General features: G+C 53.0%; 1 protein-coding gene and 1 long non-coding RNA gene across 2 annotated transcripts in view; one reads left to right on the forward strand and one right to left on the reverse strand.

Annotated features, from left to right (window-relative positions):
- Window positions 1–222: 222 nt before the first annotated feature.
- Window positions 223–10960, reverse strand: LOC147005720 (uncharacterized). Its single transcript, XR_015045662.1, has 3 exons — window positions 9106–10960; window positions 2809–3255; window positions 223–403 (listed from the first exon to the last, which is right to left on the reverse strand). It is a non-coding gene; the product is annotated as an uncharacterized LOC147005720 (long non-coding RNA).
- The window catches only part of Bmp7 (bone morphogenetic protein 7), a 73092-nt gene continuing 64231 nt past the window's right edge, over window positions 7698–16558 (forward strand). Inside the window, exon 1 of the mRNA XM_021149516.3 lies at window positions 7698–8637. Within this exon, the coding sequence (XP_021005175.1) occupies window positions 8223–8637 (415 nt within the window). The 5' untranslated portion in view covers window positions 7698–8222. The remainder of the gene's footprint in view (window positions 8638–16558) is intronic.

Consider the following 16558-nt stretch of genomic DNA (forward strand, 5'->3'; position numbering starts at 1 on the left):
CTGGAAGCTTGCTCATTCATTCATTCATTCATTCACTCATCACTGGGCTCTACATGCACTCAGAAACTGTTCCAGCTCTCAGGGATGTGAATAGTTCGGAATAGACCGAATCTCCACATTTTAAAGTATTTTATTTTTAAATGTGTGTGTGTGTGTGTGTGTGTGTGTGTGTGTGAGAGAGAGAGAGAGAGAGAGAGAGAGAGAGAGAGAGAGAGAGCCTTTGTGTGAATAAGCACACTTGAGTGCAGTGTCTTCAGAGGCTAGGAAAGAGAGTCAGATCTGGAGCTGAGATTAATGGAGGTTACCGCATGGGTGCTGGGAAGTGAACTTGCATCCTCTCCAAGAGCAGAACTTTCTGTAAATCCCTCATTGTCTCTTCAGTCCCATCCGACATGCCCTGTATCTTCACAGGGGAAAGGATACAACAGACAAGAAACTATATGTTTTGGGTGGTGTAAAGTGTGAATGAGAAAATCCCCATGTCCCCAAGCCTATGTCTTGATTTTAATTTGCCAGATATGGCAGTTCTAAGCAACAGTTAGCATCATGGGCACAATGGAATCTACACTTTATACTGGCCTCACAGTAAGGACTCCCAAGCAAAACAGGACTCTCGGCATTGGGTTCTCCTGGACTTGGACTCTGGCCTCGATTCTCATGACTGACTACACATATGCCTTCCTGACTCCCGTGGAACAGGAAAGCCTACAACCCCATGAAAGGTTAAAAGTCTGTGCTTTGCCGAGCAGTGGTGGCACATGCCTTTAACCCTAGCTAGCACTTGGGAGGCAGAGGCAGGCATATATCTGAGTTCGAGGCCAGGCTGGTCTACAGAGTGAGTTCCAGGACAGACAGGGCTACACAGAGAAACCCTGTCTCGAAAAAACAAACCAAACCAAAAAAAGAAAGAAAGAAAGGAAGGAAGGAAGGAAGGAAGGAAGGAAGAAAGAAAGAAAGAAAGAAAGAAAGAAAGAAAGAAAGAAAGAAAATCCACAGAGTGAGAAAAGATCATGTGTGTGTCTGTGCCTATCTGTGTGTGTGTGTTCATGCATGTGCGTGTGGGGTGGTGCGTGTAGGACTTTGGGTGTTTGCTATCATCCTCCAGTGTCTACCTTTGAGACAGGATCTCTCTCACTGAACCCGGAGCTGGGCTGGCAGCCAGCAGAACCCAAGGGTTCTCCTGACTCCATTCCTCCACAGCGCTGGCTTTGTATGCAGGCGCTGGGACTTGAACTATGCTTCTCTTTCTTGTGCAGCAAGCAGTTTTGTCCCACTAAAGTCCCCCAGAAGGGTTCTGTGTCTGGCGGTAACTGCACACAGAGTGCAGGTTCAAACCGCAGCTTGGAGCTGAACCCTGAGTCAGAGCCAAACAGCATCTCTCCTGCTCTAAGAGGAAGACAATGAAGCCTGGATTCCCAGGGCTTTTGCTGCTGACAGAGAAATCAATACACACAGGCTTAAGCTGGGAAATTCTGGCTCAACCCCAGTAGTGCCTTGGAGGAGGGCAGGGTTTGCACATGTGTGCAACACACACACACACACACACACACACACACACACACAGAGAGAGAGAGAGAGAGAGAGAGAGAGAGAGAGAGAGAGAGAGAGAGAGAGAGGTAAATAAACATAATAAAACCATTTAAGGGCTGGTGAGATGGCTCAGTGGGTAAGAGCACCCGACTGCTCTTCCGAAGGTCCAGAGTTCAAATCCCAGCAACCACATGGTGGCTCACAACCATCCGCAACGAGATCTGGTGCCCTCTTCTGGAGTGTCTGAAGACAGCTACAGTGTACTTACATATAATAAATAAATAAATCTTAAAAAAAAATTTAAAAACAATGCACTTGCCAGGCAGTGGTGGGGCACGCCTTTAATCCCAGCACTTGGGAGGCACAGGCAGGTGGATTTCTGAGTTCGAGGCCAGCCTGGTCTTCAGAGTGAGTTCCAGGACAGCCAGGGCTACACAGAGAAACCCTGTTTCAAACAACAAAACAGAACAAAAAACCAAAAAAAAAAAAAACCAAAAAAACCAAAAAAAAAAAAACAAACCAAAACAACAACAAAACAATGCACTTGTCAAATAAACATGAGTATCGTCATATATGGCCTCAGTACCGGTTTCCTTTGGTGACCAGAGCTGACTGGGGAGCTGGGGTCAGATTCTGGGATTGTATTGCTGTCCTGGCTCTTCCCCTCCTTACTATAAGCAGTACTTGTCCCCAGCCTCCTGCCTGTGCTCACTGCTTTCCTGAAGGAAGCCAGAAAGGGACCAAGCATTCTTCATCCCATGTGGGGCCCTTGGTGTCTGCTGTGGCAGTGGGGCACATTCCTTCTGCTTTGAGGCACAGAGGACAGGCCCCAAGGCACTGTGGACACCGATGGGCAAGGTTCCTGCCAGTATTGAGAGACACATGAGGCATGTCCCTGTTCTGGGGTGTCCCAGTGTTTGAGGAGTAGACAGCCTGCATTAGAGCTGTGATGGGCAGCCTTGGCACGTTCCTATCAGGTGAGCTGAGCTCTTCTGGTGTGTAAGCTGAGGATAATAATGGTGAACTTGGTACAAGTGGTTGGGAGAGCGGTCGGTTAATTTAGAACGGGCTCTGACCAAGCTGGGAGGTGGTGGCAAACACCTTTAATCCTAACACTCTGGGGACAGAGGCAGGAGAATCTCTGTGAACTTGAGGCCAGCCTGGTCTACAGAGTGAGTTCTAGGACAGCCAGGACTACATAGAGAAATCCTGTTCTGAAAAAGCAAAAATCAAAACCAAACAAACAACTAAACAAAAAAGGAGGTACTCCAGTCCTACCTGGCAGGAGTGTGATTTTTTTTCAGTCTGCAGCCTTGGCACCTTAGCTGAATGTTTGGTCCTTCATGGAGAGTCCACAGAAGTAGCAGCTGCCAGCCCTGGGAATGGCATGGTCCAGCTGCCTCCTGGCCTGTATGTGAGATCTGCATTCAACCTGCATCCCAGAAAATAGCAGCAATGCGGCGAGGCCTGTTCTGTAGTGTTACCCTGGATCCGGTTCCATGATTGGTAGGCTCTTGGGCCAGCCTTTCCCAGTCTCTCAGTCATCTCGGCTTTTCATGCCGTGTCACCGCGTGGAGATGAAGTGTGCTGCGACGTGGTCTTAGTAGGTACCACCTGTGGAGGAACTATGTCCTGTGGGTCAGCAGCTCCCTGTCACCTCGTGGAAGGGTTTCCTCTAAAGTGGAAGAAAGGATAGCTAGTGTCCATTGCCAAGCTGATCTTGACCTGGAGGAATGAAGGACAAGCACAGTGATCAGGACAAAGGATATCCTCTCTCTGTCTCTCTGTCTGTCTGTCTGTCTGTCTCTGTCTCTCTCTCTGTCTCTCTCTCGTCTCTCTCCCTCTGTTTGTGTGTTTGTTTGTGTGTGTGTGTGTGTGTGTGTGTGTGTAAAGGCTAAAGGTCAGCCTCAGGTGTGCCCCTCAGGAGCCGTCTGCTTTGTCTCTGGTCAGGGTTTCCAAGGAAAGCAGGTGCTCACAATCACGCTAGGTTGTTGGGGCTCACAGGTGAGCATCGGGGATCCCCCTGTTTCTGCCTCCAGTGTTAGGATTACAGGGGCACAGGGTCATACGTGGCTGGGGATGAGCTCAGCCCTTCACCCTTGAAAGGGAATCGCTTTACAGACCGAGTTATCTCCCTGGGCTGCTTCCCTTCTTTCTGGCAAGAGGCTCTGTGGAGCCCAGCCTGGTCTCGATCTCACAGTCCTCCTGCCTCATCATCTCTAGACCTGGGGTCTTTCGCCCATCAGGTGCAGCACCACCCTGGGCTGATGGATGATGCAGAATTTCTTATTCCTGTTTAAGTCTGCAAAGAGAGCACAGGAGGCTGATGCGGGGAATGTTTGCTAGGAAGAAAGGCATGGCCAGTGTGCAGAAAAACATTTACCCTGTGGGGTGGTGCTCTAGGCACACAGGAGTGTGTGTGTGTGTGTGTGTGTGTGTGTGTGTGTGTGTGTGTATGTGTGTGTGAGTGTGTGTGTGTGTGTGTGTGTGTGTGTGCGTGTGTGAGTGTGTGAGAGTGTGTGAGAGAGTGTGTGTGTGTGTGTTGACTCTTGGATCCCAGGTTTGATGGAGGGTGGAAGAGTGGGGACAGCTTGCTTTTGACCAAGGGTCTGAGATCTAGGCCATCAGGCTTTGACCAGGTTGGGTGGGGCCAGAGGGAACTGCCTGTACCCCTGGGTCCAAGGCACCCCTGGCTTGTCTCCTGCTCCTCAGGCAGATGGAATGAGACTTTGCAGTCGAAGATGAGGTCCCACCTTGCTCCGAAATGTGTATGTCAGCAGAATTCTTTTTTTTTTTTTTTTTATTGCCTTGGAGACATCAGTGGCTGGGGTCAGAATCGCCTCTGCAGGATATGAAGTGGTGTACCAGATGAAAATGTCTTGCCCAGGCCGGGAGGCCAGCAGTAGAGAGCAGCTTCCAGACACAACGACACCCCTCCATTTGGGGCCCAGGTGGCCCAGGTGTGGAACAGCCTAGGGGGATCGCATTACACTCTGGAGCCTGTGCTGGGTGCCCTGGCAGGGTGGGGGTGGGGAACCAGGTTGGGGCTGAGGCTGATGTGGGTCAGGGCCTGGCTACTCAGCAAGTCCCTGAACCAAGGCTGGCCTGGGGTGGGGACTGGGGGACAATGGGGAGCTGGCAGGGGATTGAGGGATAGATGAACATTAATGCTGGCTGGGGTCCTCCTTTCCTCTCAGGCCATGGCTGTTTGATCGGGGCTGTCTTTCTTGCTCCTCTGTTCACTGTGGAGCACTGTGGAAAATTCGATTCATTTGAACTGCCAGAAACTTCTTCTTGGTGGGTTTTCTGTTAACCAGATGGCAACTAACATTTACCAAGGATGTCCTCTGTACCCCATGCACCTGGCAGGTCCCTTTCCATGGGGGGTGGGGACGGGGACACACAGATCCTCAAGCCATCTTGGGAGGATCCCAGTCTCCCATTTGATTGATGGGAAAACTAAGGCAGGAGCCAGCCATTTTTACTCTCACACTGTGCACAGCTGGAAGAACCAAGACCCAGGCTGCCACTTCCTCCCCACAAGGTTGTCCCCAGACATCTTCAAAGTCTTCTCTGGGGGCGACCTTAGGGTCACTTAGGAAACAGCTGGGTGAGGTCTTGGGGACTCCTTTGGGAGAGGAAGTGCAGAAGCATCCTCCCTCCCCCAGGGTTTGACTGAGAGATAATGGGGTGGAAGGAGTTCAGAGGGAATCTTATCTCTGGAGTCCTAGGAATGAGAAAAGATGGCCTCTGGGAGGTGGGTACTGGGAGAGGGGCCTGGGAAGAAAGGGGTGGCCTCTCATGGTCCACCTCCCCCCACCACATTGGCCTTTTAGGTTAGGTCTGGGTGATTACCATTCACCCAACAGACACTTGATGAGGAGATATCTGGTGTGTGTGTGTGTGCACACGTGTGCTTCTGTGGTGGGAAGAAGGTCCCCACGGAGAGCCTCTTTCTGGTAGAGCCTCTTTCTGGTAGGCCTTCATCTGGTAGAGGAGCCCAGAGGAACCCCTGACAAATGAGTGTTTCCCATATGCAAACTGACCTGCTCTTCCCTTTTGAAGCCCCCACCTTGCTCCTTGCTGGCTAGGGAGATGCTCCCAAAGATGGAGGGTGGATTTGAACTAAGGCTTCTGTGGGCAGCACACCTTAGCCTGATGTCAGCCTAGACTTTAGGAGGAAGTGCCTGTAGAGGCTTCAGCAGAGGCCTGGGGCTGGCTTAGCTCTTGACACTGCTCTGTGGGCAAATGCGGGCTGGCTGGACTCTTCTTGATAGTTTTTTTTTTCCAGGAAAAGTTTTCCTTCCGAAGCTGTCTGTCCCACCTGTCATTTCATCTGTGTGGCCCAGTCTCTCTGTGGAGACTCAGTGGCCCAGGGCTCTGTTTTATGGACAGAGAATAAGGTGGTTCTCCTGTCATGGCTGCCGTCCATGCATGGGTCACACATCCCTCCTCTACCCAAGCCTAGCCAGGTGTCCCATCTCTGCCTTCTTCGGTGCCTCCTCCGACTGGGTTCTGACGCTTCTCAGAGAGAAGAAAAGGGAAAGACTGCTTGCTACCCTTCTGTCCCGGACCTTACTGAAGGTCCTTAGTGTTTCCAGGGGCCCGAGAACCAGGTAGCCGTGGAGGTCGCCATGCTTGCCTACCCACTCATCCAACGTCCTCCTGCCTGGCCTGTGTGTGGCACCCATGCAGGCCACAGAAGGCCACACACAGCCTTCAGAATGAGGGCAGGGCCCCTTTGTTTATTCTATATCAAGAACTGTAACGTGGTCACCGGAGGTCATGTCTCCAGCTCACAGCCTGCTTGGCCTCAGTTCACCCACCACAGCAGGTACAGGGTCTGCACTGGCCAGGGACTCAGTACTGGTGGCATCCAAGGCCTGGGCTAAGACCTGCATGTCTTTTTTGGCCCCTCATGGTCTAAAATTCCTACCAACGAGCCCTGGGAGACCTAGGTAGTTATCTCTGTTCCAGGAAGCCTGAAAGACCAGGCTTCCATCTCACCCTAGGACTTCAAGAGGGACCCCCTACTCAAGGCCATTCCCCAGCCCCTACTTGCCATTTTACCTCCCCTGATAACTCTTGCTGCCCACCTTCAGCAGAGCAGGGAGGCCTGGATCACCATCCCCACTCACTCACTGCCATTCTGGGTGAAGGCTGCTTTGCTCCCATTTTTCAGATTAGGAAATGGAGGCTCCAAAGAGCAGCAATCCACTGAGAGACCCAGTATCTGTCTGGGACGTTTCCTCCTGGGAGGAGAGGGTGGCTAGTCCTTTGAGACAGGAAAATGCAGTCGGGAGCTCTTCTGAACTTGGGTACCAACTACCTACTCCTCAGGCCCTACCTGGGGCTAGGGGTGGGGTTGTTAGACAGTGAGGTACCAAAGGACTCGTGTCAGGACCCCGCCCCCCAAGAGAGGAGGTGGGTGGGAGCATTCTCTAGTCCCAGATGTACTCTGTACAGCTGCAACATCTGGGGTTCGAAGGCTTTGGGTTAAAGATACTTGGGAAGGAAAACCGAGAAGTACCTGGGCCCGGATCCCTTGGGTGCTGAACTTGAGGGAAGGTGTGTGTGTGTGTGTATGTGTGTGTTGGGGGAGAGAAGGAGTGAAGTGTGGAAAGAACTTTATCTCCACATTATCTCTCCCCGCCCTGGAAGGTTCCCAGAGGAAGTGGCACCCGAGGGGGGAGGGGCAGGGAGAGAACGTTCCCTGAGGAGCAAAAGCCAGGATAGCAGAGGGGCAGGCGGTGGGGTACTGAGGGGGTTCTGCATGACTGGAGCAAATGGAGTGTTGCGAGCGCGTGGGGGGGGGGCGGTTCGAAAGATGAGCCAGGTCCAAGAGTGGCCACCTCCGAGGAGCCTTCTCGGATTCCTGCGCTCCCTCCTGGATGCTTTCCTAGCACAGCCTTCCTTAGTTGCTACACTTTGGCCACTTCCAAGTGCGAGTCCCGAGAGAGTTGGGCAGATTGGGATTCTTCTCTCTGGGTCCCTGCGGCGTCTGTCCCAGTGCCGGACACCCGGTGGGCACTCGGTAAATATTTGTAGAGCGCCCTGGGAGGAATGAATGAAGCCATTGGGCCAGGCTTGGGGAGGGCGGGGACAGGCGCAGGTGGGAGGCAGCGGGAGCGGGAGGGGCGGGGAAGTCAGTCCTCCCGCTCCTCCCCCGCTCCCCGGCCCCAGCGCGCCCAACTCCGGGGCTCCCGAGGCGGCTGGCGGGCGATCCGGGGCGCGCAGGGCCCTTGTATTGGGCACGCAAGAGATCGGAAGGGGGTTTGTTGCTGGTGCCCGCGGGCCCGAGCGCGATCAGAGCGGGAGGAGGGAGCTAGGGTTCGCTCAGCGCCGAGCTGCCTCTCCGGCACTCGCTCTCCGGACTTGTAGGTCTGCAAGCTGCTGCTCCTCCCACCCCGGCCCGCCTCCTCGCTCTCTTGCTCGCTCTCCGGAGTTGCTGTGCTAGCCTTGCCGTGCGTCCTGGCGAGTGCGGGCCGAGGGGCCCCGGGCCAGAACTGAGTAAAGGACAGGGGCGTCCCGGGCAGAGCTCAGCCGGCCGGGGAGTGGCCATGTGTGGCGAGGCCGCCTTGAAGCTCGCCTGCAGCAAGTGACCTCGGGTCGTGGACCGCTGCCCTGCCCCCTCCGCTGCCACCTGGGGCGGCGCGGGCCCGGTGCCCCGGATCGCGCGTAGAGCCGGCGCGATGCACGTGCGCTCGCTGCGCGCTGCGGCGCCACACAGCTTCGTGGCGCTCTGGGCGCCTCTGTTCTTGCTGCGCTCCGCCCTGGCCGATTTCAGCCTGGACAACGAGGTGCACTCCAGCTTCATCCACCGGCGCCTCCGCAGCCAGGAGCGGCGGGAGATGCAGCGGGAGATCCTGTCCATCTTGGGGTTGCCCCATCGCCCGCGCCCGCACCTCCAGGGAAAGCATAATTCGGCGCCCATGTTCATGTTGGACCTGTACAACGCCATGGCGGTGGAGGAGAGCGGGCCGGACGGACAGGGTTTCTCCTACCCCTACAAGGCCGTCTTCAGTACCCAGGGCCCCCCTTTAGCCAGCCTGCAGGACAGCCACTTCCTCACCGATGCCGACATGGTCATGAGCTTCGTCAACCTAGGTGAGTGGCGGTGGGAGGGGATATATTTCAGACTGGGGTCACTTTGGGATTGGGAGAGGGTCTCTGCTTACAGCCACTGTGGTCCACCTTTCCACTTGCAAAGCATCAGTGCCCGCCAGAGACTCTTCGCCCCGGGGTCTTAGTAGACTTTAAGCTCTGTGCGCCTCCGATAAGTCTTGCCGGCTCGGAGGGTTTGTCCGGGCTATCCGGACCAGCCCTGAGTTTCTTTGCCTGCTCCGCCGCGGGTTCATTCACTCAGGGGCGGGAGGTCCCGGCTCGGCAGCGGCTTAGTTCAAAGCGCCCGGCTGGGTCATGTGAGCTGAACCGGCTTCAGCGGCCCGCGCTACCTGGATTTAAAGGGCCCTTGTGGGCAAAGCTGCCTTCCCGCCTTTCCTCTGCCCCTCTGAGGCCAGCTTGGTTCTGGCATCCCGCGCATCCCCTTTTCTTCCCCTCTCTGACCAGCCCTACCTGTCCCATAGCAGAGCGCTGGTTTCAGCGTGGGCTCGGAGTGCCGCGGGGCTCCTCGACTAGCCGCGCCAGTCGCCCACCTTTGGACTCTCGGCTGGAGCCGGGGAAAGAACGTTGCCATTGCGAGTTTTCTATTTTAAATGTTTAATGATAGGTCCCGGGCGGGCAGAATCCATTTTCAGCGTTTATCACGTGTGGCGCGCAAACCACGGGTTTTGGCGATTGGGTGGCTGGGGACCTCGGAACAGAGGCCGCCATGGAATGGCTGGGGAACCCGTTTCCCGTCTGGAGTTCCAGTCAACCCAGTGAGTGATGCGAGGCTGGGTTGCGGCTGGTCTGAGTACAGCTCCCCCTGCATCTGTGCGCGCACACGTATTCAACTTGCTCAAACTAACCCCCAGCCGTGCGCAGTGGGGTAGATCATCAAATATTTGGCTTTGGTGATAACAAGTCCTGATAGTGCCGTTTCCTGTGTCGCTTTTATTCTGCTTGTGGAAGTTGCTGAGAAAACCCCAGGTCAAGACACCAAACGCACCATGGGCGCCCGCCGTGTCAACTTGGAAATAATGAAGCTTGAAGACCACCCCTCCCTCGCTGGGCACCCGGGGCTCCGAAGGGATCTCTGGGAAGACAGGGTCCCAGTTAATCCTCTCAGCTCCAGATAAAAGCTCTGGAGCTTCTCGGAGATATTGTCTGGCTCCATTAAAGGTCAAAAATATAAAATAATGAATCAAGGGTCAGGGTGTAAAGGCTGGTGATAGAGCTGCCAAAATAATATAGAGCAAATTCTAATTCTCCTTAGACACTTGTTAAGAAGAGGCCCTGCTTTGGAATGGCCTCCAGGTCCTGAAGGAAGGAAAGGCCAATCGCAGAGAGATTTTCCTGGGGGTAGGGCTTAGGGTACTGGCAGATGGAGGGTGCCTTTCACTGTGTCTGTTCTTTTTTAATATGTGGATTTATCACCTTAAACTAGAGTACTCAATAGATGCTTAGCAGCATGTGGTCAGCATGGATCTGTGAGGCCATCCTGAAGCCAGGCTTAACAAGGCCCTCTCCCTGGGTGAGGGTCAGAGCTTATGGCCTCTTCTGTTCTCTCCTGTGATCTCCAGCAAGGCAGTGGGTCCTAGCTGACAATTCAGCGCCTTGCCTGGCTCATCAAGCAGCAATAGATAATCCCTGACTTTGGTGCCACTCTCTGTGTTTCAGGTCTGGCAGTATGGCCCTAGCTGGCCGCCTGCATCCCAAAGGGCCAGGTGGCTTCCAGGGCGGCTCCCAGGGCCCTGCTGGGAACCTGGCGGGGGCGGTTGCTCCCCCCTGGCCTTGGGTACAAGCTGGGGCATGCTGGGGAGGCCACAGCTGGGTGGCTTCCTCTGGCTGCACACACACCTTTCAGTCCGTTCTTTCTTTCATGTTGAAAGGACAAAGCCTAGCTTGTCTGAGCCTCTCAATCAGCGAGGCTGGCTTTGGGCTTTTGTGGGACGGTCCTGACTTTCTCAGGCCTGGCTCTCTGGATCATCACTCCTAATTAGATAGCAGAGTGGCTTTTAACAGAACCCATGGACTGGATCTTGTTTTCTTTCTCTCCCTGTCGCTAAACAAGAGGTAATTAGGGGAAGCCTAGGACTGTAGCTGCTAAGAGCTTCCTGTAGGTGCATCTTTAATCTCTGCTGGGCCACAGCACAGGCAGGAACCTCCTGTTTCTGCTGGTGTGACTTGGGGGATGGCAGCTGGGCTGGAGAAGCATGTAGTGACTGGAAACTTATTCCCACACTGAGTCTGCTGAGAAAGCAAGACAAGAGTCTTAGAATGTCAAGTTCACTCTTACCCTTTGCTCCCTTTGCCCACCTCTGCCACCGTTTCCCCCACCCCCACCCCCAGGCTTGCCTGCCTGGGGACCCCTGCCTCAGCCCTGAGGGCTTTTGCAGATCAGCTACCTTTATTGTCCTGTCTGCAGCCAAACTGGTTTTTGTTCTTATAAGTTGTTCTCCCTGGAATTTGAGCGGTTTGCCAGGCCTAGTGGGATCTACACAAGAGGAAAATTTACAACAAAACCAGGTGCTCCATGTGAAGGCTTGACTGTCCCAGATGACAAGACCAGCCCGAACCGTAAAGTCCCTGGGGAAGCCAGAGACTTGCGGCTTGCGTGGGACACCTATCCTCCTGGCTCTGGCCCCAGAGTTCAATGGCAAGATCTGTAAACTGGTTTGGATTAACAAGCCCCCTACTCCTCTGGGTAGACTTCATTTTGGAATTCAAAACAGGCCACACTCTCTCAAACAGTCCCCAGGCAAAGTTGATCCTGCAGAGACCGAGTCTAGCCATTAACCCCAGCTACTCTTTTTGGGGGGGGGGAAGAGAAACCAAACAACCCTGTTCAGAATCTTCTAGAAAGCCAACTGTCTTGGAGAGGGTGTGTGTGACTCCTGTTTATCCCTCAGCCAGGTTAGGAAGGAATGAAATTTGTTTAATCTTCGAAGCTGAGTTAGAAAGAGAACCCTGTCATTATTGTAGCCAGCGCATAAAAGTGGCTTTTGTTAACTTGTTCTGCTAAGCAGAAGTGAGGCCTAGCAGTTTGGTTTTTCACTTTACCCCCATCTGGCTGTCCTTTTTGGAGACAAGTGTTTGGCAGTTAAGATCTCTCCTTTAACCCTCCGAACAGACCCTACCACTGGGGAGTGGTAGGGAAAGGTTCTGTTACAATTTAAACACGGCCTTTGGGGAGTGCGCCACAGAGCGTGGCTGCAGGCGCCTGCAGCTGTAAGCTGGCCCGCCTTAGAATTTGGAAGGGGCTCCTTCACATTCCAGCCTTTTCTGGTTAGCAGAGGAAGGTTAATAGAGATGTCACATGGCTTTTCCCTTCACCTTCTTTCCCTCTCCTCTCCTCTCCTCTCCTCTCCTCTCCTCTCCTCTCCTCTCCTCTCCTCTCCTCTCCTCTCCTCTCCTCTCCTCTCCTCAGATCAACTTCGCCATAGGGGTGCACCAACAGCTGTGTTTTCAGTAACCTTTTCAAAGTCACTTTTAAACCTCATTTTCCTGGATCTATAAATCAAAGATTTCCCCCCTCCCCTCCCCTTTTCCCAAGGATATTATGTGACCCAGATTTGAACTGTTTTGGATCTTTTGTGTGTATTTCCCTTCTGCAATCAAGGCAGGCTAAGGCTGGGCCCTGGATGGCAGCTCAGATGGCTGCTTTGGATTTTTATCCCAGGGCGGTCATTTGGGTCTGAGGTTCCCTTGGAAGGTGGGAGGTGGTGCGGAGGAGCCTGGTTAATTGTTTTCCTGCACCGAGAAAAGAAAGTGAGACCCTCAGAGACCCAGCTCCAGAGAACTGGGTTGAGGCCTTACCTTAGTATGCCACCTTAGATGGTGGCAGCCAGCAAGCCTTTGCCTAGATTAACGCAGAGGGTGGACGGTCCCCTGACCGCTGGCATGCCTGTGGTGTGAGCACATGTCATATGCCTCTGAACTGGAAGACAGGATGATTTCATCCCAGGCAGAGGCCCGTGGAGGTTGATTGATGACCCTGTCGCTTTCATATCTCGCCCACCCCACTTACTAAGGTCATATTTGGCCCTCATCGAGCCTCACAGTGTCCTCCGGCTGCCTTCTCCACCCTTCCCGCCCTGCCCCTCCGTGTAGCTGTGGAATGGAGAACACTTCCCACCCAGTCTGGTGCTCCGCGGTGCTCCGAGGCCATGGCTGGGGCCCATCGACACACAGGGGATGTGGCTGGCGGCTGCACAGCCTGCCTTCAAGAGCGAGAGCGAGCGAGCGAGTGAGCGAGCGAAAGAGCGAACGAGTGAGCGCTCTGCTGTGTCTCTGGGGTCAGGGCGCAGGCAGGGATGTATAGGATCTGTCTTGTTATTGTCAGAAGGAATGCACGCAGGGATTAGCGGGAGAGCAAGGTGGTGGGAGGGAGCCGCAGCTGTGTACACTTATTATAAAAGATTTAAGTCCCACTGGTAAAATCAATATATTGAATTGCACAGCCCTCTGCTTTTAATTAGTTTAAATCAAACGCGCCCATGCTGTTTTGCCTCCCCTTGCCTCCGTGGGGTGAGGAAATACCAATATTTACATAGAAACTGATAACACATTCAGCTTCACACACTCCTATGACCCAGGCTTGATGGATCCCAGATCGACCTGGGGTTGGGAGGGATGATGTCAGTGGGAAGAGGGACATCGGTGACGCCTAGGACTTGGACCCCGATGTTGGGATGCAGAGGGTGTGTGTGTGTTTAGAGTCGGTGATGGTGACCTTGGACTTTTAACAAAGAAGCCAGCTTTTTGTATAGGCAGTCAAAAAAGCGGAGATTCACCAATTCACCCCCTAGAACATTCTTGCCAAACCATTCAGGGGCTCCGCCGCCAGCATGTGGGGTTCTTTGTGCCGGGGGCAGCTTGGGGGCACGTGCTTTATTTATTCCAGAACTCTCCTTCCTAGTCCCTGCAAGTGTTTATAGAGGCAGGATGGCTTGCACTGTAAGCTCGCTTGCTCTCATGCACCACCATGGCTATTATGTGAGCTGGTCGGTATTAGCTGTGTGCTCAGCTGGGATTGAATTCCCCGGGTTTTGCAGCAAATGGCATTTGACAAACACTATTTGACAAAAAATGTGACTTGGTATTTCTTAATGTGGAACAGATATTTCACGGTTAACCTCCCCCGGGTGAAAAATCGCTCGACCCCCAAGTGCAATGGTGGAGCAGATGAACACCAGGGCTGGGCTGGGAAATGCCCCCCCCCCTCCAGGATGGGCTGTTTATGATTTGGGGGATGTCAGGAGTGCACAGAGCCCGACACGCCCCGTCGTGAAGCTCGAGTAGCGTGTGCCAGGCTGGCCTTTCAACATTTGTGTCGGAAGGCATTGCGGGGAGCGGCGCAAAGCCTCTGCTGATCCTCTAGGAGTGGATCGAATTAATGAGGCCTCTGCGAACACCAGAGGTTTGAGAACTACTTTATCGTTTGAGAACCAGAGTGCTTATAATCTGGTTCCTGTACCAACATGTTTAACGTGTGTTAATGCATTTCCAAACCGGAGCCGCTCAGCACAGTTCTGCTTTTCATTAATTGATGTCGGTAGCATGGTACAGTATTTCAAAGGGCCGGCCAAGCATAAACTGTGTTTCCAATTTCCTTCCTTTCCTGTGTTTGGGATGCCATTGTTAATTTGTTCCCATGCAGGAGCCGGGGCTGCCAACCGGCTTTCTATAAAGGGCTTCACAGTGAAGGCTTCCAGCCCTCACTCGTGCTCGGGCCGCCTGGCCCAGTTTCCTGACACTTTGCAGTTAATTCTGGATGATCTATGGGGTGGGGGGTTGGGGGCTTCCCTGCGAGGAACGGAAGTTCTTGGTGACAGCGGTGGGTGTGGCTTGGCAAGGGAGCCCTGAGGAACATCCACAGTAATTCTTTTTAGACGCGGCTTAAACCCATGCGTCTGTTTCCATGGTAGAATAGAGGCTGCGTGACCTTGGGCGAGCTATTTTAACGTCTCCGAGTCTGTCCCCACACTCCGTAAAAGCTGGGGAACAGTCCTCTCCTTTAAAAGACTCTCAAGAAAACACAAGTCTTATCATCCCAGAAATAGGTGCATAGTAAATGTACTTCTTGTTGTTGGGGTGGGTAAAGCTGTATTCATTTTGGTATGTTAGTCTAAATTTCAGTTAAAAAACTTATTGCATTTATTTATTGGGCAGGAGGTGCACCTGTGGCACATGGGGGTTAGAAGACAACCTGTGGAAGCCAGTTTCCCCCTTCCACCATGATGGTTTTGGAGATCAAACTCAGTTGGTAAGGCTTGGCAGGCTGCAAGTGTCTTTACCTGCTGAGCTATTATTTATTCTGTGTGTGTGTGTGTGTGTGTGTGTGTGTGTGTGTATGTGTGTGTATTACCCACCGAGGCCAGAAGAGGTTGTCTGATCCCTTGAGTCCGAGTCCCCGGCATTTGTGAGCCTCCTTATGTGGTTGCTGGGGTCACGACTCTGAGCTTCATGATTGAGCCCCAAGCATCGAGTCATCTCACCAGCAGAAATTTCTGTTTCTGAGTGGCTGACTGTAAATACTGAGATCAAGTGCTGGTGTGTAGCTTGGTTAGCAGAGTTCTTGTCTAGCACACAGGAGGCCCTGGGTCCGAACGAACCCCAGGCCACACGTCAAACCAGATGTGCAATGCCAGCACTTGGGAGGTAGTGAGAGGAAGCTCAGGAGTGTAAGGCTAGCCTTGGCTACGGATCACTTTCAAGGCCAGCCTGGGCTACACATTAAAAATAAAAGCCAGACATATACGGAAACTGTGGTCAAGTATTTGAAATATAAGAAAGTGTCCAGAGTTAAGTTTCCTCCTTTTTTCAGAGATGTAGAAACTGACTTTCCGCTATCCACTCCGGCCAGGTCAGCGAAGGCTCTGTGTCCCTTCTCATGATGCCATCTGACACAAATGAGGACAGAACACCCACCTCACCAGAGGGGAACAGAGCAAAATGCTGACTCTTTCTCTGGATATTAACATCTGTGGTTTTTTTTTTAATCACTACCTGGGAGACCGAAATGGAATGAAGGGTCTGTATAGAAACTTCAAATAAAAACTTATTCCAACATGAAAAAGTTTAATTAAAAAGGAAATCTCATTACCGAAGTATTTCTTCCCCTTTCTGGAAGCCAGTCAAAGTACAAATAGGCTTTGACTTCGGGGGAGTGACAAGCCCAGGGCCCTCATTAACTGAGCCTGCAGCTTCCCACTTGTGATTGGAGCAGGTGCAAAGGGGCCCCTGACTCCTGCAGCTGGCTCTGTGCAGACAACATCAGTAAAGCCTGGTGTGGATTCCTTAGAGGCCAAGGAGCTGAGAGATCATGTCCCAGACCTGAGGCAGATGTGGGCGCCCTCCTTCCAGGGCCCCACAAATTTCCTTCAGCTCTCTATGTCATTTGGAGAGTCCAACGTGGTGTGTAGACTTCTCAGCATCTCTGAGACCACATGTTCTATCTCATCTTTATCTCCCCGAAGCCTTTGGGCTTCCCTCTCTGTAGTCATGCTTAATTAAATTTGTCAGTGAGTAGGGTCTTGTGCTCTTGAGTGTCCCGAAGCCCTGGTCTAAGGCTTGTGCATTCTTACTGTCTCTCAGCATTGTCACTGTTGCTAAACGGTTAAGTGGCACTAAACATTGTCTCTGTATCTGATGGGCTCACCTACCTGGTGACCTCACACAATTGTGCGCATGCAAATGCACATCCAGGCGTGCACATGCAGACACAGAGACAAGCATATGCTTGCATGCATATGCAAAGAGCACGTGTGTGCCTGTCCACACATGTGCACACGTAATACATACAGCCTGCAGTGTCTGGTTGCTTTGGCTTTTGATGAAGGACTCCAGCCCTCCTTGCTGCCTTGCACAATTCCCAGAGTGCACCAGGTGTTGGCCGGCCAGTTGTCTGTGTCTTTGTGCGTGG

The sequence above is a fragment of the Mus caroli genome, unplaced genomic scaffold (assembly GCF_978045245.1).
Source record: "Mus caroli unplaced genomic scaffold, Mus_caroli_1 scaffold_2, whole genome shotgun sequence".
Classification (NCBI taxonomy): Eukaryota; Metazoa; Chordata; class Mammalia; order Rodentia; family Muridae; genus Mus; species Mus caroli.